This window comes from Sander vitreus, chromosome 1, assembly GCF_031162955.1.
Source record: "Sander vitreus isolate 19-12246 chromosome 1, sanVit1, whole genome shotgun sequence".
NCBI lineage: Eukaryota > Metazoa > Chordata > Actinopteri > Perciformes > Percidae > Sander > Sander vitreus.
In genome coordinates, this window is record NC_135855.1 from 25,444,682 (window position 1) to 25,469,870 (window position 25,189).

At 40.9% G+C, this 25,189-nt stretch overlaps 4 protein-coding genes across 5 annotated transcripts; 1 reads left to right on the forward strand and 3 right to left on the reverse strand.

Moving 5' to 3' along the window:
* Positions 1-205: 205 nt before the first annotated feature.
* Positions 206-5,035, reverse strand: LOC144517913 (protein phosphatase 1 regulatory subunit 3E). The gene has a single exon (XM_078250166.1). The coding sequence runs from the start codon at positions 4,670-4,672 to the stop codon at positions 3,746-3,748; it is 927 nt and encodes a 308-aa protein (XP_078106292.1). The 5' UTR covers positions 4,673-5,035; the 3' UTR covers positions 206-3,745.
* A 6-nt stretch (positions 5,036-5,041) lies between these two features.
* Positions 5,042-8,002, forward strand: c1h16orf46 (chromosome 1 C16orf46 homolog). Of its 2 annotated transcripts, none has more exons than XM_078250155.1 (3): positions 5,042-5,124; positions 5,734-5,958; positions 7,084-8,002. In XM_078250155.1, exons 2-3 carry the CDS (start codon positions 5,767-5,769, stop codon positions 7,945-7,947), a joined length of 1,056 nt encoding a protein of 351 aa, XP_078106281.1. In that variant the 5' UTR covers positions 5,042-5,124; positions 5,734-5,766; the 3' UTR covers positions 7,948-8,002. The 2 variants fall into 2 exon arrangements, with proteins under 2 accessions (XP_078106281.1, XP_078106272.1); XM_078250146.1 differs by lacking the exon at positions 5,042-5,124 and adding an exon at positions 5,354-5,621.
* Positions 8,003-9,234: 1,232 nt separating this feature from the next.
* atmin (ATM interactor) lies at positions 9,235-16,695 on the reverse strand. Its single transcript, XM_078250134.1, has 4 exons — positions 16,358-16,695; positions 13,626-13,751; positions 13,091-13,290; positions 9,235-12,982 (listed from the first exon to the last, which is right to left on the reverse strand). The coding sequence occupies exons 1-4, from the start codon at positions 16,586-16,588 to the stop codon at positions 11,200-11,202; spliced, it is 2,340 nt and encodes a 779-aa protein (XP_078106260.1). The 5' UTR covers positions 16,589-16,695; the 3' UTR covers positions 9,235-11,199.
* A 1,472-nt stretch (positions 16,696-18,167) lies between these two features.
* cenpn (centromere protein N) lies at positions 18,168-24,786 on the reverse strand. The gene is made up of 10 exons (XM_078250181.1): positions 24,490-24,786; positions 24,315-24,360; positions 24,148-24,207; positions 23,767-23,840; positions 23,458-23,631; positions 23,248-23,349; positions 21,233-21,287; positions 20,960-21,069; positions 20,712-20,835; positions 18,168-18,545 (listed from the first exon to the last, which is right to left on the reverse strand). The coding sequence occupies exons 1-10, from the start codon at positions 24,658-24,660 to the stop codon at positions 18,424-18,426; spliced, it is 1,038 nt and encodes a 345-aa protein (XP_078106307.1). The 5' UTR covers positions 24,661-24,786; the 3' UTR covers positions 18,168-18,423.
* Positions 24,787-25,189: the final 403 nt, after the last annotated feature.

The window sequence follows — 25,189 nt, forward strand, 5'->3', positions numbered from 1 at the left end:
AACACACACTGCATCGCACTAATATATTATTTATATTAACAACAAGTGGAGTTTTGCAAAATTCTAAGATATGTGATTTTGAAACAACTGACTACAGTATTATGCTACAGATTGTATTCACTGTTCATGTAGTAAGAAGATAGAAATTAAATAAAGGCTATGATATAGAAATAACATGTTGATAGTTTGAAGTACTGGCAGAGTATTTAGTTTCCATCACAAATTCCTTTATTAACCATTGTTTTAACAAAATATAGGTTACATTAAAAAATAAACGTAAAAATAAAGGTATGTTACTGCTGTACATGCAAACATGGTTAACGTTCACTGCAAGAGAGAAAATAAAAGACGGCACACAATGCAGAGTAACACAGTCAGATGACTGCAGATGTTACAACACAGAAGGGGTTGAAATAAATGCAGTGCCATACCATGGTTATAAATAAGACAGAGGTGATTTAGGCTTTCCACCGTGAGCCAAAAGCAATAAAATGGGACAAAGAATGGAAAACATCTTGGTTAGTAGCTATTTACAGGAGAAGCTTTCATATATATAGTGACTTGCAACCTTGCCCCTTTCCTTGTTCTCACTCAAAGTGCATTAGACCTGCTCAGTATCAGCTACAATCATAAGTTGTTCATGCAAAAAGGTATCAAACTCCAAAGAGCATCTCGTGTTACCTATCTTGCCCATATATGTCCCTTTGTCATTGTTCAGAGTCCACAGATTTGTATCCATCAGTCATCACATTATTTCCTAACAAACAAGCACTTGCATTCTTCCATCACTGCGACTTGTCTCAAAGTAAACCCATATTTTAGAAAGGCAGTGTTACACCTACAGTATATTTGTGCAAATGGGGTTTCCAGTGTATTCATTTCAGTCAGGTGCACTTCTCACATTTTGGTACATATTTCGGGGAAACTTCCACAATATCTTCTGCAACATCATTTGAGACAAATGATCACAGTTAGGGGTATTACCTATTAAACAAGCATTATATTAAATTATATTGAAGAAAGGTTTAATAATAATTCATTCTAATAGTGAGTGTGCTTTAGGAATTAATTCAGTTTGGGCTCAATTGTTTTCCAACTTCACAGGATCATCAGATTACAATCTTTTTTCACATCTCTCAATTCTGCTTTTCAAATGCTTCAAAAATACACACAGCATATAACAGTAACAGGAGGACATTAAATATGAAACATTAACACATTTACATACATATCTATATATCAGTGAGTTCTAATGCAAAATGTTATGCATACACTGAGGTGAAAATCTAATCAGACCAGAAGCCCTTCATTTTCTGTATGGTAGAGATACTAGGCTAAAACTCAGCACTGGTATCTTACAGTTTCCACACTTTTTGGAAACTTAAACTAAAGATGTGATGAAAAAAATGGAGAAAGCATCATAATCATGTTCATATTCATTCACTCATTTATGTCAAGCAATCTCAAACTATACATTGTTGACTTAACAGAGCAGATCTGGCTAGGATGTTCAAATCTAATAAACACAATCTGTGTTGGCAGTGATACATTTGTATTGACACATCTCTCAGTACCCACATCAGAAGTCTCAGCCTGGATAGTTAATGCTTTCTGGTTTTGCACAGCATGCATTCTGAGCGTGTACAAGGACCAAAGCAGACAATATACAAATGTCCACTGATTTTAACAACATCACACACAGTAAGCTCTGCCGTGGCCAGACCTTTTATATCCACAGTGTATTTAAAACAAACAGGTGAGAAAATGCAGGGATGTTTGTGATAAGTGAAGAGAAAGCAAATATCAACTCAGAGCTGGCTATCTTTTACTTTAGCAAAACTATTCTAACACCACCAGGTACAGCCTTTAAAACCATGTCAGATTTAGAGACAAACATTTCTGATGGATTCACAGTGAAACTGCTCCAAAAACAAAGTGCTTACAGGAATAGTCTTTATCCACATTACAACCTGATGGCATCATTAAATGGAGAGCCTCCTTCTGATGCCGTAATGATGTAAACAAAGGACAAAGTGATGTTCAGATTACAGTCAGAGCACTGGAATTAAAAGCATCCTGCCTGTTGATCCTCTACTCTCTAAACTGGAGTCTCAACTTTCTACATGGCCAGAAACATTGATTATATTGTACACCTAAATGAAGACTGATGAATATTTGCATTTTAAGTAAACTCATTAGACTACAACATGCAAGCCCGTTTGCCACAAAGTACATGATAACACGGGACCAGGTTTGAAAGACTACCCGCCAGTGAATTCATTCAAAAAAATGATATGGAATAGCTGTTGGCTGGAGAGGGCAGACTGGTGGTGTAACATCAATCAAGGCTTATAGTATGGAAATGAAGTAATCAGACAACAGCTTGGAAATATCAGACAGGTGGTTCAAAGCATTAAGATCATGTGGGGTCAGGAGCAGCACTATTCTTGCACAGTGGTGACTGAGACTATTATCATGTACATTTACAGCCGGTTAAACACAGTCGTCCGTGTAATAGCTACTTTATCTATAACTCTGCTCTATGAAAAACAGAGTTACACAGTGCAATCAAGAACATTAGAAATGAATATGCATTGTGTTTTGAATCTGCAAATGTACAATAATACTTTAGAAAATAATTACTGTGAAAATAAGATCTGTTTTACAACAGTCAACCTGAAGAAGAAGAGAAAAGGTCTGCAAGTAATTTGAGGTAAATTTAACCTGGCAAACTTTGCTACTAAATGTATTCATTGTTTCATTCATTGTATGGGTTCATTGTTATCCCTAGTACAGTATTACCATTCTTTATAAATATAGCCTTTATGAATTGATGAAATATGCATGATGCCATTATAATTAAGTGATTTTTTTTTCTTCTAATGAAAACTTCTTAATCGTCTTTGAACTTTGGTTAGGCCCCTGATTTCTTTTACATTTTGGCAAAACCAAAACATTTTTGACATTAATTCAGCATAAGAATGGATGTTGAATGGTTTATGAGTGTGTCCCTGGATTGAAAGCCTACAGGTATATAATTAATTCCCAGTGAAGGCCTTATTTTAAAATGGAAGCTTGATGATAACCATTGAATGCTTTTAGTCTAATTCCATCATCATGGCTTAAAATAAGGCATTTTTCCATGGCATGACAGTGGGAAATTAGACATCTTTTTTTAACAAAATAACCTGCCACATATTTCGGTCTGTCAACTCAATAAGTCAGTGTGTGTATGTCTCTCCCAGCCTGCAGGAGACAACCAGAGTATGCTACTAGGTTCACTTGGCATCCATATCAGCCAAGATGTGATGCTTTCCCATCCAGCCGATATTTTTGCACGCTTGCAAAACAAACGGATAATTTAAACATCTCCGTGCCACCAAACCATTGTACAGCATCCCCTAAAGGAGCCGTGATGCCTCAAGTCGGCATTGTGTGCACGTTTTCCGTGGCACGTGTTTTTACATTACATAACGTGACATTGCCCCCCCCCCCCCCCATCCCATAGGGCACCCAGCTGTACAGAGCCCTGACATAAAGGCAAATGTTCTAACAGAATCCCTTCCCGGGGACTCGGCCGAGTCTTTACCAATCACTCACCACAGCGGGGCTAATAGCCTGTTTGAATCATTGTTGGAAATTGTTGTCAGTGTCAGAGCATGTGTCTAGCTGGCAATGGCAGGGGAAAGAAAGGAAATAATCTTTAACAAGCAACAGTTACGCAGTGTGTCACTGCAGACAAAGCTCAGATAAAGTGAATCCATCCATTCTCCCATTCCCGAGGTGGGGACATCTTGAACCGGTTATTACGCCGCACTTTGTAGTTGTTCCCATTATTATTGTCCCAGAACTCTTGCCCGCCGACACAGTATTTAATTGCAAACTGAAATGTGCCTCCGTTGTCGAGGTAGGTAGGCATGACTATCTTGAAACAGAACTTATCAGTGTCACCGTCGCTTGAGTCAGGGACATAGCACGCCAGGCTGTCCATGCATGTAATCCAGTTGTTTAGAGAATAACGCAAAGAGACGCTCTTTTCGAAAGCCAGATTCAACACGCGCACATACCCGGAGAGGCTGAATTCATCTACCTCAACGGACTCTAACATGACTTTCACCTCCCTCACTTTCTGCTCAAAGCCGGGTAGTGTGCCTGGGTTGGTGAACTGCAACTCCATGAACATAGACTGCGCAGGAACACGGGGGAACTTTGTGTTCAAATGATTAAGGTGGACGGGTCCTTTGGCTAGTTTGGCCAATATGCGCTCCGGCACTTGTGGCTCATCTGTATCATCGAAGTGCTTCACTGAAATGAGCTCCAGGCCCAGTGAGTCGGCGAATCGGACCTTTTTCTGACTGGTTGGACTTCTGCTGCGGGAGATCTCTAACTTTGCTCTCTCTGTGGGTGTGGGCAGCGACTTGCACCTCCGACGCAGATTTGGACTCTGTGAAGGCTTCAGGGAGACCTCTCTGCCCCGGGGTCTCTCCTCAACAACTGGGCTCTCGGTGGTTTCACAAGTACCGTTGATCATGTCCAAATCATCCCCATCGTCAAGCCGCGGGTTTGCCTCTGCCAGGCTTCCGAACAGCCCGGCTATGCAGCTGTAGTTCCTCGGCAGGCAACTCTTTGGGGGCAGCATGATCACGACAGGATGCACAGACTCCGTTTCCATAAAGCGCAGCAGTTCCTGCACTGCAGAGCCGAAGTGGTCGTGATGGGAAAGACCGGCGGTGTCGAGAGATGGAGCCGTCAGGTGTCACTGTACCCCCACCGCGGATAGGTGCTCCGGCTGCGTCAGAGGTTGACACTGTGCAGCTCTGGACCAATAAACCAAGCCGTTGGTGTGAGCGTTTCCTTCTGCAGATCAGTCACTTTATATCCCGCCGTGTGAACAATCCCATTGTCTGCTACAAAAATAATAATAAAAAAAGAAAAGAGAATAGGCATATGACTTTCCTCTTAGCAGCGACCATGGCTCGTTTCCATTTTCATGTGATGAACATGCAGTGTCCTCTCACAGCTGACGTGAACTGCGTGGAGCAGAGTTTGACGTCTGTAGCATACGTGCAGAACTGAACGTCGCAACTAACCAAAATGGTTTCCTGCTTCACAAGTGGTAACACGGTAAACCTCCCCTTTTTACACGGTGGCGTTATGATGATCCCGATAGCCCACAGAAAATAAATAAACACATTTAATTGTATTTTCTGTGATGTATCAAGACAGTTAGGTTTATTCATACCAACAATTTCCAATCAAAAGTGACTATTCTATTCCGTTTTAATGTATTCTATTCTACTGCTTGGTGAAACACCGGATTACCGGGGGTACGGAGATGTAAACAGCAGCGCATTCAGTCCTTCCCCTTTTCTCTACGTCACATCTTTCCTGTGCAGCCTCTACGGGTTGCTATGACGACGGCGTTGCAGCTGGTCTCTAAAGGCATTCTCTAATGAACTCTGTCGACCAGAAAGACAACTCACCACGATAAGTAGCAGCAGTTGTTTGTGAATGGTGCTTTTCTGATATGGGAATACAGGGATTCAAACCCATTTAAAATGCTACAGGATCCCATATTTCTTCCTTTTAGTGAGTGAAGTCTGGTAACGTCAGTTGTCAAGGTTTGTAACAAAACAAAACTGTTTGTGTAACTTGACTTAGCTAGAGAACTCAACAACAGGCCGGCTGTCTTTCACAGGCTATTTTTGTATATTCTGTTTGTTTCCCCTCTAGATATCACCATGAAACACATGAGCTAACTACATAATGGCGACCTTAAAAGAAGTGGATCACACAACTGTGGACGGATCAGAGGAGCTTCCAACACAGGAGGACGCAGTTAGAGATCAGACAAAAGAAAGGAGACATGTCGATTCACTTCTAGATATTAGTGAGGAGGACTTCATGAAAGAACAGGAGCCATATGAGTATCATTGTTACCCTGGTTGGGAAGAAGCTGTAAGTGAATGACTATCTTCTTACTGCAAACCTTTTATTTATTTATTTTTTTACTGCCTGCCTTTATCTGATTGTTGTACTGTTGTACCAACAGCACATGTTGATTCTGTGTCTTCTATCACAGTTTGGAGTGGCAAAATTATATTCTAATGAGAAGAACAAATGTATAAAATAGTACCTGCTTCAATTTTGTATTGATTATATTCCTACATGTTGATATAACCCATATATATATATATATATATATATATAGTAGGCAATGTTTTTTTCTGATATTGGTATCATTATTACTCCGTCTCAGGCTACATCCTCACTAATACATTTTGTTTAAAACATTATATTTTGCTACGTTTACTCCTTGCTTCCATGCTAATCCGGCGTTTCTGACGCCCTAAAATGGAGACATTTGGAAACACTGCTAACCCCGTTTAAGTTTGAAAACTCCGGGGTTGCTTTGTAGTCTAGACTGGCAGAAACGGAGATCTTTGGAAACAACGACATACATCAGTAAATCTTAACGTTAGGTGGGCTTACATACCTTTCAGTAACAGTTCCACCTCGTCGTTGATCCAAGCAAATAAATCCCTGGTCCTGCTTTTCGCCATTCTTGTTCTTTCTCCAAAGTATTTTCTGTATTTTCAATTTATACATGGATTATTTTCAACCGCAGAGAAAGGTTAGACAATCTGCTTCCTGTTTACACCGGCATGCGCATGCCCAGTGTATGCGAATGGTCATGTCATATGCATTGTCAGACCTATCACCACAGCGCTGTGGAGTAAGGATGGTTACACCACGAGTTAATATGGACTATGGCATTATGATCCAACTGCAGTTGTAGGCAAAACCTGCCCTTCATTAGCATTTGCGCGCTACGATTAGCCAGGCGTCCATGCAAGTTATCCTGGAAATGTACTTCCATTGATCCAGACTAGGTCAATATGGACGTATATCATTACTGATACAGAGCCTAAATGCTTTTGTGGATGAAAGAAAATGTATTAGTGTGGATGTAGCTTCACATACCAATATTATCATAATTTCCACCACCTTACTAACTTGATGCATTTTCAGTTTATATTTAAGTTGTTTTCACATTTAACATTCTATTTAATTTTAAAACAGGTTAATGGTTGGGCCAGAGTTGCTCCACTGAGCTGCATACTTTTGCCTCAGCAGAGGTACAGGAAACCAATGCATAAGGAGGCTGACAACCCAACCCCCTTGTCTGTTGACCCAACAATCCCTGAGGCAGACAGCTCATCCAGCATTGCACAGCACTGCTGTGAGTCTCATGTGGGCCCGCATAACTGCTTAAAGAAATCCATGCAATTAAACCAGCACACGGGATCCTGGGATAACACTGATGTAGCAGCGCGGCCGAAAGACACCTCAGAATGGCCTGTCCTCAAAGCAATGCAGAAAGCCACATCAAATCTCCTCAAAGAAAAGATAGGGGAGGAAGGGATGCTCAGAGAGACCCCTTTGCAGCCTCACCATCTGCCTTCAAAATACTCGGAGAACAGGCCCACTAAGCCTGAGAAACACAGGCATAGGCCTAATAATACAGTGGTTCCCATTAAAAACTTCACATTTTTACCACCAATTAAATCACCACACCTGAGTCCTCAAAAAGTCATCCAGCTCTGCAGTGGCAAGACGCCTCTAGAAGGAGAACCCATAGAGGAAAATGGTTTCATGTTTGATAAGAAGAACGGGACAAGAGTGGACCCTATTGCTAACCCAGAGCTTCCCGCATACTCTGCAGCCCTGACCTCCAAGTACCGGGCATGTCAGCATAACCTCCACTTGTTCTCTGCTGTGCGTGTTTCTATCCCCAAGAGGTATCAAGTACCGATGTCTTCCAAACCTGACACATTGCACCGCTCTAGCTACTCAATGGGCAAGAGCCTCACACAGGCCCTCCACTCCAACACTGCAGCAGGTGCACAAGCCCATATGCACCCCAGCAAGACTGTGTGTATGTAGTATGCTAGTATCTTAAACTCTCAGGTTCTACCAAGTAAAAACGTGTTTTATCTTATTTTGTATTGTGCATGCCTTAGCCTTCCCACATCATACAATGTTTCCATCAAAAGTTAGTTTAGAGAATAAATCAAGGTATGAGACATAAAAGTAACTCATTGCAGAGTTAATTCATTTAGTTTAGTGTTCACTCAGTTCAGTCTGGCATAACATTTCAGAACATACAAACCATAATAGCAGTCACGGGAACAGAGCATTGAGGCTCTTTATGCTGTGGGCCTTTATTCAATTCTGACCAGTTCCCACAAGTGCTTTTTCAGCTGTTCTAGTTACCTAGCAACGGTGCAACTACCTCATAAGAAGCATAGCAGTGCGCCTGCCTCACACTTTCTACTAGGTAAACCTCAGCCACAAGCTACAACTCCGTTAGAACTCAAGTGTTGCACTGTAGCCTGTGACTACACGTGATGATGATATAAACCGCCAAACTACATCTGCTCTGTCAAATTTTCTCTCAGTCAGTGATGTCAGTCAGTGCAATATACAAGGGTTATCAGTGCAGCCTTATGCTGAGATCCCTAATCACTTTGTATGTCGTGTTGGTCTCTAAAGGCCAGCCAATCACTGCAACATTATTTACAACTGGGATGAGCTTGTTACTTTGCTTTATTATACTACCTCTTTGTCGTTTAGCTGCCCTGTAAAATAAAAAAATTACTCACTGTATAATCAAGAGCTGCAGCGTTAACCTAATACAAAACAATAATACGACAAAACCTGTCGTACATAAATGTGCATGTAAAATTATTTAATTTTACATGCACTTACCAAAAGTGCATATAACCAAAAATATCTATTTTGGTTACTTAAAACCAATTTGTAAAGAGTTGCTATATCCAGAACAAGCCAGGATTCAGCATGTCTATATTGGGTTAGATGTGACAGTATGAAGGTGAAAGACACATACAGTTTTAGGTTGGTCTATAATAAAAAAAACAAGCACAAAAAAGGGTATTCACGACCAAATCTCCTTTAATTCAGCTCTGTTTAGTACAGGGGAACTAAATGTATTGCACATTGAAGAACCAATACATCGGTGCCGTTTATTCCACTATGGTGAACAGAGAGCTGTATTAAAGGAGCAAGCCGACTGAGTATTTCTACTTTTTGCACACAGATTGTGCTTACACACACTCCTGCTCTTTGTTATAGTTTGTAATGGTTGAGCGCAATGTTGTTTTTTTTTCCTTCCACTTTTGTCTCATAATAAATGACAAGAAGCACAATATACACATTCCAGCAGTTTATTAAGAACATCTTGTAGTGTAGCTTCAATAATTAATCAAGGCAACCATTAACTCTACACATATAGGCAACAGAAACTAAAAATTCTGCTAAAATAAATATTTTGTGCTGGGAAAATATCTGCATGCATTCCCTACAGAGAGAAAATAAAGCACTGTAACTGACACTTGAGACTGACAAGGCTTCAACACATAGTTCTGTTTAAAGAAAGGAGTTTCCCTGTGCCACTAAACCAGCAGGGAGAAGCTATACTGCTGCACTTGAATTCAAGAACCACAAACTAAAAGTATTGATCTCAGTACAAGACATTTGGAAGTTTAGAGTCAAAATCCTTATAAACACAGGGACATTTTGGAAATGGTGCAAAAAAATAGAGCATGTTATACTTGGGCACAGTGTCATGTTCTGTACATTGGGTGGTACACACGTTTCACAGCATGAACCACCCAATAAAATAAAATAAAAATAGTGAGATGGATGGCGTCAAACTAATTCTCTTCAATAAAACGCCGCATAGCATTATTTTTCATGTGACAGAACATAAATCTTTCCACATAGAAACTATGGAGAACGATTACGGACATTCCACTACTTCATGCAAACCGATACAGAATGGATTAAACATGCAAAGACTGAAAGGATTAGGACACATTTTCAGTGCTTGTTCATTTTTCCAAAACAAATTCCAGTGGAATTCTGATTAATAACTATTTTAAAGCAGCAAATTGTAACCAAACTTAAAAAAAAAAAAAAAGGGTAATACTTGGGTTAAGGCACCTACGTAACAAAATGAACAAATAATCAAGGCCTATAGCTCTGGGTTCTTAAGTAGAGCACAGTCTGCGTGTGGTGCCTGTGCTTCATGAGGTAACTCAGTGCACCAGTAAAATGAAATCAAAACATTAAGTTTAGTTGCTTGGAGAAGAGATACAAAATTAACCTACTGTGTCTGATTGTTAAGGGTGAAATCGGAAGAAATTCAACAGGACTCCTTTTCAGTCAAAACCGGTGATGAACTGCTTAGCTATGGAATCCCAGACACAAAAAAGTGTTCACACAACATCAAACTTCATAATCACATGTGTGGTGTGCAACAACACTGACAAGACATAAACAATTCATTTTTACTTGTGCCACATCTGTAGAGTAACGGTATGTTTCAGAGATATACATCTTAACGGCTTTGAGCAATGCCTTGTTCACTGTTGAGGCTTTATGGGGTTTTATTTTTGGGTAACAAGAAGCTTGCAGGATGTCATTCAGAGTTTATAGTCTTGCTGCTGCTGACAAGGCAACGTCAATGAGGCAGCCATTAGACGCACAAGCTGAGAAGAGATATTTTATGTTTCTGTGCTGCTGACCCAGTGAAGGCTTCATGCTCTTTTCCAAACGTGTACGTAAACTAAATGCACAATGTTCTTTGCTGTACAGCGGAGATGAAATTGTTTCCATGCAGTATATCTGCCATATAACAACAATTTTATAAGCCTTTTCTCGACAGCCACGCACATTTAAAGATGTCATCCCTTTTAAGTGCAAATCTAACATTAATGAAATGTTGTCATTTTTAAACTGATAGTAAGATCAAACAGTGAAAACCAGTCACAGTGGTTATACACTAAAACAAAGAAGTAAACTGGCATTTCAGACAAGACACAAACAATGTTACTTCATGTGCAAATAAATATGTAAACTGTCACAAGAGCTGATAAATCATGCCCGTTGAGCTAATAAAGTGCAACAGAGATGGTCAGGATATACAGTATACCTGGAAAGGCTCTGGACATGATGTCTCCAGTGGAATGTTCAAAGACATTTTCGCATACTTCTTACTGCCAAGACTGTGGTCTGCTGGAGGACAGCATAGACCGATTCCTTTTACAGGAACTGGCAGCCATTATACTGTAAAAGCTGTACTGCAAAAGCTTAGGCAGCTTCACTAAGGGGGCTTCAGCTGTTGGGTTTCTCAGAGTGCTGAAAGAGAGCGCAGAGCTCCTCACACGTCTGGGTTTCCACAGAGCTGAAATGAGACTCCATATTCCACGCCATGTCTGCCGACAAGAAGTCATCCATGACAGTTTGTGTTTCATTGCTCGTTAGGAAGAGGTGTCCCAGGCCTTCTGCCTGGCTGGTCACAGTCTGTGTCTCTGTGCTGTTCAGCAGCCTTGCGTGCTCACCCTGACTCGCAGGAGTCTGAGCTGAGAGGCCTGTGGCAAATGAAGGGAGATCGGTCTGCGTTTCTGTATCTGAAGACTCGGTGCTCATGGAAAAGCTTGAGTGTTGTAGGATGCTGCTCAGGGGCATGTGGCTTCCGGCGTTCAGCAGAAAATTGAGGTCAGTCTGAGTTTGAGTATCAAATAGCTCCAGGTCGCTCGCTTGTACTCGACTTGGTCCCTCACTTTGGTCCAGTTCATCCATCAGGAGGAAGTCTGTCTGGGTCTGGATGTCCAGAGACTCCAGCGGCGTGTCGCCACCCAGCCCTCCCAGCTCACTCTCCTCTGTCTGTGTCTGAATGTGCACGGCGTTGAGAAACTCTTCAAAGTCAAAGTCAATGCTATTGTGTTGCTCCTGAACAGATCCCAGACCTGAGCCGCAGCCTGCAGAGGCCTCGGTGAGCACCTGGTGGCCTGACATGCTGTCGGACAGAATATTTTCTAGGTCATTTAACAAGGTCATTGTTTGGGTCTGGTTATCTGCCATGCTGTTTGAATTGAACTCATCTGTCTGCACCCCGAAACACATGCCACCAGCTGACTTTGAGTCCTCATACATACTGCTTCCTGCAGCAGTGAGGGTATCATCTATCTCCAGAGCGGTCTGAGTGGAGACATTGAGGGAGTCACTGCCGAATAGGTCAGAGCACATGACAGCCTGGTCCTGAGCCTTCTCCTCCAATTGTGGCACGGCAAAAGAGGTCTGCGTCTGCCTGGTTTTGTATGGGGGCACAGATGAGGTGGAGCAAGGAATTTGACTCATGCACTGGCTGTCTGTCTGAGCACCAATAGAGGATGTGGCTCTAGTCCGGGAGGAGAACGTCTGGGTTTCAACACTGACTGGCAGGAGGACTTGGGCACTCACGCTGATGTCTGTTTGGGAGCAGGACGACACAGAGGACTCGCCCACAGAGCACAACCCCATCCCCTCCCCAACCCCCACTCCTGTGAGCATCGTTGACAAGTAGGATTTGTCCGTCTGAATGTTGGTGGAGGTGCTTCTTCCCCGTTGCCCTGCCAGGCTGGCTGAGTCATCTGTGCCTGCAGTGTCCAGACTGACCTGCACCCCAATGTTAATGGGCCCCAGGCTAGAGCGGGAAGTAGGCATGCTATCCTTGAAACACAAACTCTTAGCATCAAGTTGGGGTACCACAGCTCCCATGGCTTGTGGCAGGAGGTGCAGGGTGCGGACGGAGCCTTGACCGTCTACTGCCAGCACCACAGACCTCAGAGCCCCGCTTTCTGTAGATGGAAGAAGGACTGGCAGGTGGGCCAGCTGCATCACAGGGACACTGACCAAAGCCATCTTGGGCTTTGGTAGAAGCAACTTCTGGAGGATCTTACGGGGGTTGGAGTTCTGATTCAATGAGTCTGGGATATGAACAGCTGTATCAGAAGGGAGAGCAGTCTCTGTCAGCTCTTTACTAGCAGGCATGATCTGACAGGTTGACTCATTGGCCTTATCCTTTTCAGAACCGCTCAACAGTTTCTCCATCTTTCGCTTTTTTACTGGAGGAATTCTGTAGAAAAAAAAAAGAAAAACAGATACAGAGAAAGCCAAATTAATCTTTAGCCAAACCTAAAGCAAAGCTTCCATACAAATTACTCTGGGCTATGCCGGTACATGCCTATGTTCTGTAGGAATCTCGTGACCTGTCCTGTAGACATGCGAGAGTAGAGCAGCCCTGCTAGCATAGGGGCAGCCACATGTACAGTGGTAGGTCTTCCCACAGTCTTCTATGTGCCTCTTTAGGTCCCACTCGGTGCTGTAGCCATTGTTGCACTTGAAGCACTTGTGTTTCTTCTCTGCGTGCATCTTCATGAAGTGCTACAATGAAACAGATCAAACGGCAAATAATATATGTAACAATTGGTAGGGTTAAAGATCTAAGAGGATTTTATTAGGTACAAGTAGGCTTTTAAATAACCCAAACAGTATCTAGTATTGATCAACACATTGCAGTAGAAAAGTATTCAGGATTTATATATAGATATAAACTCTACCAGTATCACATCATTCATATAGAATTGATTTTTTTTTTTTTTTTTAACATATTTGGTGCTGAGTAATACATTAGGAGCTATTCCGTAGAACTGCAAAATCATAATTTTACTCAATTGATGGCATGGATAGGGTTACAGAAAATTGGAGGAAAGGCTTACTTGTTTAACCAGGGAGAACTGGGAAAAAGGTCTGTTAGGCCCTCTGGGACATCCTTCAATTGGACAGCAGTAAAGCTTCTGAGGGCCCTTCATGTCCTTTCTGACCGTAGGATTGACAAGACCATCCTGAGGGTCACAATGCCAGCGAAGGACAAAGAGAGGACAAAGCAGAGGAACATTTGCATTTTGGATGTTTATATCAGACCCTTATTCAGCATGGATGTGATGACGTGTTGTGAAGAATACCGTGAATTCCTTGATCCCCATAAATACAAGCAACCAACAGAAAGGCCTGCAGTGCTTTCAAGTCATTTTAAGAGACTGAGCAAAGTTTTAAGTTAGCAATCTGACAGGTTTACTGACAACTAAGATTATAGCTAATAAGCTGAGGTTTTACTTGACCTTCACCAAGTCTTACAGTAACTGCTGTAAAAGGCACTCAATATCCACTACGCTGTACACCGTAAACTACAAAAGGTTGTCTTTTTATACCAATTTGTATTCATATTTCAAAAGGCATCATTATGACTGCAGAAAATAAAAGTGACGGTTGTGCATTGCCTTGCTTTCCTTAGTCAGTGTAGGTAAATATGATATGTGCATTGAAAACATAACCTTATTCAAGAAACCACATTTCTGTACAGTAGGCTTTGCTTTACTCAACTGAAGAAAAAAAACAAAAACAAATGAACTTGACAGTACATGGGATATCACAGTTTGCTGTACCACTGCTTCTGTTTTAGGCAGACTTGCTAAAGCAGCTGTCAGCTCAATGTATATAAAGTCAATGGATATCATATTAACACAGAAAACAGCACTGGATGTATGTTTGCCCGGGGGAAACAGACAAAACCATCACAGTCCATAACAGTCATTAATACTGCAGCCTTCCAGTGGTCAAGGTCACCTCCATCTGCTGCAATACTGGAGGGAGCAGAACAGCTACCTCTGCGTCATCATGAGGAGTTAGCATTAACAGACACTTTGCTAACAATGAATGTTTTTGCAAGTGGCTTCAGCTACATCATGTCAATTAAGCCTGAGTCATGTCAATACATTATTAGTCATAAGTCAGTAGCTGGCTGTGGCCAAATGAGGGAGCACGTCTTTCCTACACCAGGGTCAGTCCACAGCCGGAGTAATAGTCTAACTCCGATTCTCCTTGCTGCAGAGGTCAATGATATGGATAGAAAGACAGCTAAAAGCCAAGCCAAAAACAGTCACATTAAACTTATGAAAGGAGTCTGAACTGTGTTGAGTGAACAAATTCAAATGAAACGTATCTGTCTTCACGGTGAAGAAGAAACAGGTAGTGAGTGATCAGCAAATACATTACTTCTGTGCAAAGATGCAGTAGAGGTACAGCGCTGTTAAAGAGGACATAATAAAAACAGGTATGGTGCCCCACTTCATGCCTTATTCTTGTAGTCGGACTTCATTAATAATGCAGAGCAAGCATACAAAGTGAGCTTTTCCAGCATTTAAGAACATTGTAACTGTCAACAGAATACCACTGTTTATAGTTATAGATCGCTGTGGATTAAAAATAACATGCTGCTCCCTTTCTTTTCTCTCTTTACACCCAATAAAAAGGAACCATATGCAAGTGTGGCTGAGCAATAAAATATCAGAACACAGGATTGGAATCTGCCGTTACTCTTAAAGTGACTGACAAGTCTTTAAGTACAAGGATTAATGAACATGAACAGCAACTATCAAAGTTTTCTGTCACTCTTTTCGTTTACACCAGTAATATTTAGTCATTGGAGTAAAAAAAAAAAAAAGGCCTATTTAAATTATGACTGACTAAGTAACATACTCAAACTTTCAAATATACCTGGCTGTACCTCAAATGTATATGGTAGAACCACTGATTGGGCCTATAAACACTAGCCGGGCCACATTAACTACTTCTAACCTAATTCAAATGCCCACATTCACCTATTTCAAACAAAGACCGTAGTCTATTGCAGGACAAAAGGCAGCCTTTCCCAGCAAAGGACTTCATTCATGGGAGGGGAAATAGTGAATTACTGCCTCCCACGAAAAGCCCAGTCCACTCCAGTGAGGACATAAGAACCAGGCTCAACAGTAGACTTTGGTCCAAATGCTAATGACTGTCTCCACTTTGCTGATTGTTTAGTATTAGTAGTAGATTAGACTCAGACAATCAGAGATCGTGTTTGTTGTAGTTCAAAAAGGTAAAGAAACCCTTAAAATGATAAACAGATTCCATTCACACACTAGCACGGTCAAATCAGATGCTTCACAAATTCCTTTCCCCAACTACAAAACAGTCGACTAACGTTAGTTGAAATCTAGCTAAGGGTGTTGGTAAAGCTGTATTGAAAAATGCAAACATCAAACATCAAGCGAGATCCAAATAATGAACGTTGACGTTCATTGAAAACATAACAAGTAACGTTAGCTACAACGTTACTTGTTAGGTTAGTTACAATGTAGCTAGCTCGCTAACAGCAAACGTTCTGTTACTAAATAAATTACGTCACGTAGGTTTACTCACAAAAACTAAGTGAACTTTTGCCTAACGTCGTGTTTGCATCACCAACAGTTACTGTGTGTTACGTTAGCTAAAACCAAGTTGTTATGGATGACTTGCGTTTTCCAGTTTCACAACAGAGGTTTCACGTTAATGAGTTAACTAGCAAGCCAAGTTAGCATTGCTAACGCCTAAAGCACATGCCCAGTAAACAGGTTAAGTAAACGTTTACCTTTATTCTGTGTGACTTAACAAGATGCATGTTCAATGCAGGTGTGTTGGGGAGAATCTTCCCACATCCTTCCACGGTGCAGAGGATGTTCGTCCTCACTTCTTTAGTCAGCTCCGTGATGCTGGGTTTTATTATTTCCCGTGACTGCGACAGAGACTCTTCGTGACATTTCGGACTCTCTGTAGTAGCGTTATCTCTGTTATTCGCCTTGCTCGTAGCAGAGGCAGCCATGTTTCTATGTTGACAGTCTTGTGTTTATCAGAGAGCCCCAGCAGCAGCATTGAATGAACAGTGGCATTCCTTCCCTCAGCTTTGCCTGAAAGGGCTGCTTCGCTACCTTTCACTGAGACTGAGAGGCGAAGTCCCTCCCCTTCCGGTGGACAGCCAAACATTTAATTAAAGTAAACGGCGGTGCGTTTTTATTTTATTTTTTAAAAACACCATGTATGGTGTATGTCAACACCAACCCCCTGTAGTGCATCCTAATTTACATCCATATGTAGTGCATTACAACTATGGCAACTGAAAAGGCCATTCTTATTACTAAAGTATATATTTAATACATTGATTAAAATGTATCCTCTCCTGAAAAAAGTAAGGAGATAATCATTTTCATGTAATGGGTACTATTACTATTTAAATATAGAAAGGAAACTGGATTCCAGACTGGGAATCAGCTAGCTCGAGGACAGTAAATTATAAGACGAGACCGAAGCCTGAAATGCAAATACGGTTGGATGTTCTCCAATTAATTTTTTTCCTCTAAATACATTTAGTTGGATCCATTATGCGCACTGCGTTTTTAATAGGCAGTTTACAAACATGTCGTTAATTTGGCCAACATTTTTAGGATTATTATTTTTAGATTATTTTTTGGCCATTTTCAGCCTTTATTTTGATAGGACAGCAGAAGACATGAAAGGGGAGAGAGAGGGGGAATGACATGCAGCAAAGGGCTGCAGGTCGGAGTCGAACCCGGGGCATTGAAAATGAAACGTGGCTGGGTCTTTCAGCATGACAATGATCCCAAACACACCGCCCGGGCAACGAAGGAGTGGCTTCATAAGAAGCATTTCAAGGTCCTGGAGTGACCTAGCCAGTCTCCAGATCTCAACCCCATAGAAAATCTTTGGAGGGAGTTGAAAGTCTGTGTTGCCCAGCGACAGCCCCAAAACATCACTGCTGTAGAGGAGCTCTGCATGGAGGAATGGGCCAAAATACCAGCAACAGTGTGTGAAAACCTTGTGAAGACTTACAGAAAATGTTTGACCTCTGTCATTGCCAACAAAGGGTATATAACAAAGTATTGAGATGAACTTTTGTTATTGACCAAATACTTATTTTCCACCATAATTTGCAAATAAATTCATTAAAAATCCTACAATGTGATTTTCTGGATTTTTTTTCTCATGTTGTCTCTCATAGTTGAAGTGTACCTATGATGAAAATTACAGGCCTCTCATCTTTTTAAGTGGGAGAACTTGCACAATTGGTGGCTGACTAAATACTTCTTTGCCCTACTGTATATATCAAGAGAAGTTTTTCTTGATATATACAGTGTTTTTAAGAGTGATTTCATAAAATGTGAACCTACCCTTTAAATGGTTTGTGCACAGACCATAGAGTTTAAATGAACCATTAAACAATGACAGTACATACCCACTTATGAGGAGCTAGTTTACTTCCAGCATACCTTTCACAAGCAAATACTCCACAACACGTTTTTGGAACACTACAGCTGATGAAAAATACTGAAAAAAAGATGGAATGATGACTAGTGTGTGGGATAAAATTAATACAAGTTACAACCTTCAAGAATATTAAAAATCTTGCTTTTATATTTCATTTGGACATACAAAACAAATGTCATGGTAGTAACATTCTGCCACTTAAACACCAACAAAAGATAATAAAATCACAATTATCTACTGCCAACTACTGACATATTTGAAAATGTAAGCACATAAAGACACATTGGATCGATGATAGAATGGTAAAGGCAAACCGTGGGTGGACTAGACATGGTAGGCCACACTGAATCCTTTAAATCAAGAGCCTGTCACCCATCAGTTCTGTGGTTGGCGCATTTGTGAGGAGGGACCAGGGCCATTGTCTGTGATAACAAAATAATTCTTTCCTTTTAGGGGGATAGAGGAGAGCAGAGGTGTGACAGGGGTGGAGGCAATTCCTGTAAAATATAAAAATACATCAAATTAGTTGAACTGACTTAAGAAACAATTCAATTATGAATTTGTAACATGGTTACAATGACAAATAATTCAGCAACAGAGGGGTAAAAGGAAAAAAACACAAAATGCACTGACCATGACATATTCATGATATATAATGTTTTAAAAGCGTTACAGTGAGTGGGGATATTTCTCTAGTGTGTGTGTGTGTGTGTGTGTATATATATACAGTCAGGTCCATAAATATTGGGACATCGACACAATTCTAATCTTTTTGGTTCTATACACCACCACAATGGAGTTGAAATGAAATGAACAAGATGTGCTTTAACTGCAGACTTTCAGCTTTAATTTGAGGGTATTTACATCCAAATCAGGTGAACGGTGTAGGAATTACAACAGTTTGTATATGTGCCTCCCATTTTTTAAGGGACCAAAAGTAATGGGACAGATTAACAATCATGAATCAAACTTTCACTTTTTAATACTTGGTTGCAAATCCTTTGCAATCAATTACAGCCTGAAGTCTGGAAGGCATAGACATCACCAGACGCTGGGTTTTATCCCTGGTGATGCTCTGCCAGGCCTCTACTGCAACTGTCTTCAGTTCCTGCTTGTTCTTGGGGCATTTTCCCTTCAGTTTTGTCTTCAGCAAGTGAAATGCATGCTCAATCGGATTCAAGTCAAGTGATTGACTTGGCCATTGCATAACATTCCACTTCTTTCCCTTAAAAAACTCTTTGGTTGCTTTCGCAGTATGCTTCGGGTCATTGTCCATCTGCACTGTGAAGCGCCGTCCAATGAGTTCTGAAGCATTTGGCTGAATATGAGCAGATAATATTGCCCGAAACACTTCAGAATTCATCCTGCTGCTTTTGTCAGCAGTCACATCATCAATAAATACAAGAGAACCAGTTCCATTGGCAGCCATACATGCCCACGCCATGACACTACCACCACCATACTTCACTGATGAGGTGGTATGCTTTGGATCATGAGCAGTTCCTTTCCTTCTCCATACTCTTCTCTTCCCATCACTCTGGTACAAGTTGATCTTTGTCTCATCTGTCCATAGGATGTTGTTCCAGAAATGTGAAGGCTTTTTTAGATGTTGTTTGGCAAACTCTAATCTGGCCTTCCTGTTTTTGAGGCTCACCAATGGTTTACATCTTGTAGTGAACCCTCTGTATTCACTCTGGTGAAGTCTTCTCTTGATTGTTGACTTTGACACACATACACCTACCTCCTGGAGAGTGTTCTTGATCTGGCCAACTGTTGTGAAGGGTGTTTTCTTCACCAGGGAAAGTATTCTTCGGTCATCCACCACAGTTGTTTTCCGTGGTCTTCCGGGTCTTTTGGTATTGCTGAGCTCACCGGTGCGTTCTTTCTTTTTAAGAATGTTCCAAACAGTTGATTTGGCCACACCTAATGTTTTTGCTATCTCTCTGATGTTTTTTTTTAGATTTTTCAGCCTAATAATGGCTTGCTTCACTGATAGTGACAGCTCTTTGGATCTCATATTGAGAGTTGACAGCAACAGATTCCAAATGCAAATAGCACACTTGAAATGAACTCTGGACCTTTTATCTGCTCCTTGTAAATGGGATAATGAGGGAATAACACACACCTGGCCATGGAACAGCTGAGCAGCCAATTGTCCCATTACTTTTGGTCCCTTAGAAAGTGGGAGGCACATATACAAACTGTTGTAATTCCTACACCGTTCACCTGATTTGGATGTAAATACCCTCAAATTAAAGCTGAAAGTCTGCAGTTAAAGCACATCTTGTTCGTTTCATTTCAACTCCATTGTGGTGGTGTATAGAGCCAAAAAGATTAGAATTGTGTCGATGCCCCAATATTTATGGACCTGACTGTGTGTGTGTGTGTGTGTGTGTGTGTGTGTGTATATATATATATATATATATATATATATATATATATATATATATATATATATATATATATATATATATATATATATATATATATATATATATATATATATATATATATATGTGTGTGTGTGTGCCCCCTTGTGGTCATTTATGGAATCGCCAGGATTATGAAACATTCAAAATACTCTACTGTTTTACTGCGTTACAACGTCAGTCTCATTTCTTTCTTAAAAACACGCATGGCTGTGGCTTACAAATACTTTGTACCTGAAGATGCACAGTGTCTGAGTGACTCCAGGAGGTTGGTGCTTGCAAATTTGACAACACATCTGAAGGGCTCCTCCCGCTCTGTCATGGTCTTGTTGCTGTGGTCTCTGAATTTTGTCTCCAGCTTAGGAAAGAACACAAAACATAATTCCAAACGGATACTGACCTTTGTTTTTTTTTTTTTTTTTAACTTGGATACCTATCAAACTGAAACTCAGTGTTTTAAACACAAGCATGCCTCAGGATACCTTGTAAACTGCAGACTGTAGCTGAGGTAACATCCCACCACCAAAGGCCTCACAGGCTGCCTGAAGTCTGTTTGCTGCAGGCGCAGCTTGTTCTCTGTCTATGCGTTGGTCTGGAAATAGATGGCAAACCAAATACATACGTCACAATACAGAACTCTTCTAGAAGTACACATCAAGACCAAATAAATTCAGCTAAGCAAATAATGCTAAAGTATGTGTGAGATAAAAATATCAAAGTAGCTTTGGTTCGATCAAATGATTTGATAAACATACTTGAGACGGTTTGATTATTTTCTGCAAGAGGGGTGGGATACCTTGTGGGAAACACCTAGAAACAAACAAAACAAAAAAATCAAAATCCACCCAAAAACATAATTCACAATTTTGTAAACCATCTTCCACAGTTGTGCTTTTCATAAGAAAACCCTAATCAAGTGTTATAATAGGTTAACACTAAGCTATGAGTTCCACTTTGTTCAGTGGCTCCCTAGACACAGACTGTGACATTGTGTAGTTAAAACATGTTGTTCGTTTATTATTAATACTACTAATAATAATAATAATAATACATTTGATTTATAGGCGCCTTTCAAAGCACTCAAGGTCACCTTACAAGAAAAAACTATGCACCAAGTTAAAAACAATCGTTCGTAAAAAGGTACAGGGCATATTTACAAAAGCAAAAAAAATCTGACCAGCAACTGATGTGAACATATATACAGTGATCAAAGAGAATAAGCCCGTTTAAAAAGGTGTTTTTAGGTGAGTTTTGAAACTGGAAAGACGTGTTGCAGATATCCGGTGGAAGGGAGTTCCAGATGCAGGGGACTGAGCGACTGAATGCTCTAAGCCCAAAGGTGGTCAAACGGGCGGAGGGTTGAGTGAGGTGTATGGAAGTGGAAGACCTGAGAGTACGCGTGGGTGTGTTGATGTGAAGAGATCAGTGAGGCAGAGAGGGGCGAGGTTGTGAATGGCCTCGAAGGTCAGAGGCAGGATCTTATAATCAATGCGGTATTTAAACCGGGAGCCAACGAAGCTGCTGAAGAACAGGAGTGTATACGATTAATAGAAGGGGTTCTGGTGATGACGCGAGCAGCAGAGTTCTGAGCCAGTTGAAGTTTGTGTATGGATTTGCAGGGAAGACCATAGAGAAGGGAATCACAGTAATCAATGCGTGATGTAACCAGGTTATGAACAAGAATGGCTGTGCTATCAGATGTGAGCGATGGACGGACGCGGTTAATGTTGCGTAAATGGTAATATGCAGACCGAGTGACATTTGTTGCCATGTGTTTGTATGTTATTAAGCCATACCGAGAGATAGTACAGTAATGGCATGACCATTCTGACCATTCCAACCAGTAAGGTTACAGCAAACCTCAACTTAAACGTTCACATCTAAACCACTCATTTGGCAGTGAAAATATTGTATACACGGTACAGTCATTTAAGACATGAGTTTTGCATACTACGACGAGAGACACCTGCAAAGGTCAAACTTGAACCATTTACAATAGATTTACTGTAACTCCTTTGACAAAACATCCCTTTAATGGCTAACGTGCTTTTCACAGTTAATTATTAGGATTGTAAACCTTTTGTGTTATCAATATTAAAGATAAGTTTACTCCAAAATCAGAAACTCTTTAGTACATGATGGCAGAGTTCAGTGACTGACGGGACAATTATAAAAACACTCAAATGCTTATAGGCAATGTTTGCTTAAGCCCGATTTATGCTTCTGCGTTAAATCTACGCCGTGGCTACGTACGTACATACGCGGAGACACGGAACACACGCCGCAGCCTGACGTGCACCTCTCAAAAATTTTTACTACACGTCGCGGCGACGCACGTCGCTCGGCCGTGGCTTGGTAGCGTTGCAAATACCCCGACGCATTTCCTGGTTCTACTTCTCCATAAACAACATGATATCAAGGAGAGCTACAGATTTCCCACCGTGGTCAGAAAGCACAGGGGAGACACTTTGTTTCTCTCACTATGAATCTAGAGTTGGTACTCGCTCCGAAGCTAATCGCCGTCACTCTCTGACTAGCTCTGCCACACACTCCCCACGCGCATACACACACATGCCAGCCCTGCTATTCTCTTCAAGAGATCGACGCAGACACCAACGCACAAGTAGAAACTTCAGGCCACTTACGTAGGCTACGGCGAAAGCTCTGCGTGGAGCCTCCGCAGCAGGACCATAAATCAAGCTTTAAGTGGAGAAGACAGGGCATACAGAGCTTTGTATGGTGTGTGTGTGTGTAGTTAGAAACGACTTACCTGGTGATATTGCCTCATCAGCAGGTCTCTAATGGCAGCGAGTTTCCGCCCACTGAGGTTAGCATCCTTGATAGCTTGATATCTGGCGGACAGAACCAAGGCCTGCAAAGTACATCACTCTCTTAAAAAGGGGAATGGAAAGACAGAAAAAACGCTGCAACCTGGCAACACAAACAATGTCATGGATTGAATATGAAACTCAACCCTCACCTGGGATAACAGGGGCTTTTGCTTCGAAGTCAGGCTGGTCACAAAGACATAAGGGGTTTGAAGAGAGTGAACAACATATGTTGGTTTCATGTGGTTGGGCCGAGAGAAGGTGTCTCCCCATGCAATCCGAATCCATACAGCTTCATCTGTGTGCTTCTTTATTTTGACAGACACCTTGAATGCAATGTGAAAAGCAGACTTTTAATATTGGATGTTAAACACAAACAAGCCCATACAATGTCTTTCAAAAGATAAAACTATAAAATTAGTAATATTTGTAACTTGTGTGAGGAGGAAAATCTGGCTTACATGTCTTATGAGCTCTCTGAGGTGAGATTTAAATTGTTCCTTGAACTGCGTCAGCTCTACAGAGTGAGCATCATCTAGAAAACAGAGAAAATGATAATCAAACATTGAAGAAACAATATGGGCTTGATTAGTAAACTCAACTTCATCATAAGCATATAAGGATACAATCATAAACAGATAAAGAATATGTGACACGACCACACAAAGAGCAAAAATGTTGCTCTATAACTTTAAAACCCATGGTGAGACTGCCGCAGGACTGAAAGTTACCAAAACTTTCAACCAGAAAGGAAGCCCTGATCCCAAAAGCAGCTGTAGTGTATGGTTAGAATGAAAAGCTGCAGGCTTTCAGTCCTCCGTGGTACAAGTGTTTTGACATACCTTCAGGGTCCATGAGCTGGAAGGCATACCACATTCCTTGGTTTGGATTGTCAATGATATCTGAGAGACAATGACACCAAAAGGGAAGCAATAAACGTTATTGGATTGGTATGTACGTACATGGTATGGTAGGTTGTCAAATGAGAAAACAATTTCACTTGACTTACATATCATCTCGAGTTCTGTGATGTGTTTAACTGCCAACTCATTTTCCTGTACAGATAAGAAGCGAGGTTAAAAAGACAGCAAATACACACCAACGCTAGTCAGGCTGTCCGTTTTTTTTTTTTACACTGTAAATTTAATACAGCAACTAATATTTCAGGGAAAAGAGCCGCTTACCTCGCAAAGGGCGAGTAGTTTTTCCGTTAACGCCCATTTTGACTGAGTAAAATCCATGGACTGCAGCTGTTCCCCAGTCAAACGGCCCCACTTGTCCAGCGTTGTTCTTAGCATTTGAGTCGGTATCCGTCTCATGAGTCGCTGCAGTAAGCGTTTCGTAGATTCATCCATTCTTCTTCTGACAGTAGCTAGGTTAATGATATGTAATGAAATGTTTGTACGATGGCAGTAGTAAAGATATTCTGTTCTAAACCGTCCCTGGCAGTAGTACAATTCCAAACAAACCGCCTTCAAAAGACCAAACAATTCAACCAATCAGATATCGCCAGAAAATCTTACGCGTTTCCTTTAGCGCCCTCTGTTGTGTTGGAGTGATAGTACCTCTAGTACCGTCGCTCCAGATACTACTTTCTGCTACTATGATCTACAATTAGTAACATTTGCACAGTGGCGGAAGAAGTATTCGATAAAGGATCATGAATTGCAAGTAAAAGACATTCCAAATCCTTCTTAGTAAAAGTACAGAAGACCGTATATGAACTTAAAGCATCAACAATAAAATTTAGTAAATTATAATATATATATATATATATATATATATATATATATATATATATATATATATATATATATATATATATACTGAATAATATATACTATTCCCTGTGACAAAATATTGTTAATACTGATCGATGCATCA

What these genes read in the sequence shown, in the direction of transcription:
- LOC144517913 (XM_078250166.1), bottom strand. Translation starts at nt 4,672, where the DNA reads ATGGAAACGGAGTCTGTGCATCCTGTCGTGATCATGCTGCCCCCAAAG.
- c1h16orf46 (XM_078250155.1), top strand. Translation starts at nt 5,767, where the DNA reads ATGGCGACCTTAAAAGAAGTGGATCACACAACTGTGGACGGATCAGAG. An exon ending in ACCCTGGTTGGGAAGAAGCT is followed by an intron (nt 5,959 to 7,083) that starts GTAAGTGAATGA and finishes ATTTTAAAACAG; the next exon opens with GTTAATGGTTGGGCCAGAGT.
- atmin (XM_078250134.1), bottom strand. Translation starts at nt 16,588, where the DNA reads ATGGCTGCCTCTGCTACGAGCAAGGCGAATAACAGAGATAACGCTACT. An exon ending in TTAAGTCACACAGAATAAAG is followed by an intron (nt 13,752 to 16,357) that starts GTAAACGTTTAC and finishes TGTGACCCTCAG; the next exon opens with GATGGTCTTGTCAATCCTAC. An exon ending in AGTTCTCCCTGGTTAAACAA is followed by an intron (nt 13,291 to 13,625) that starts GTAAGCCTTTCC and finishes GTTTCATTGTAG; the next exon opens with CACTTCATGAAGATGCACGC.
- cenpn (XM_078250181.1), bottom strand. Translation starts at nt 24,660, where the DNA reads ATGGATGAATCTACGAAACGCTTACTGCAGCGACTCATGAGACGGATA. An exon ending in CCAGCTCATGGACCCTGAAG is followed by an intron (nt 23,841 to 24,147) that starts GTATGTCAAAAC and finishes TCTGTTTTCTAG; the next exon opens with ATGATGCTCACTCTGTAGAG. An exon ending in AAAAGCCCCTGTTATCCCAG is followed by an intron (nt 23,350 to 23,457) that starts GTGAGGGTTGAG and finishes TGTACTTTGCAG; the next exon opens with GCCTTGGTTCTGTCCGCCAG.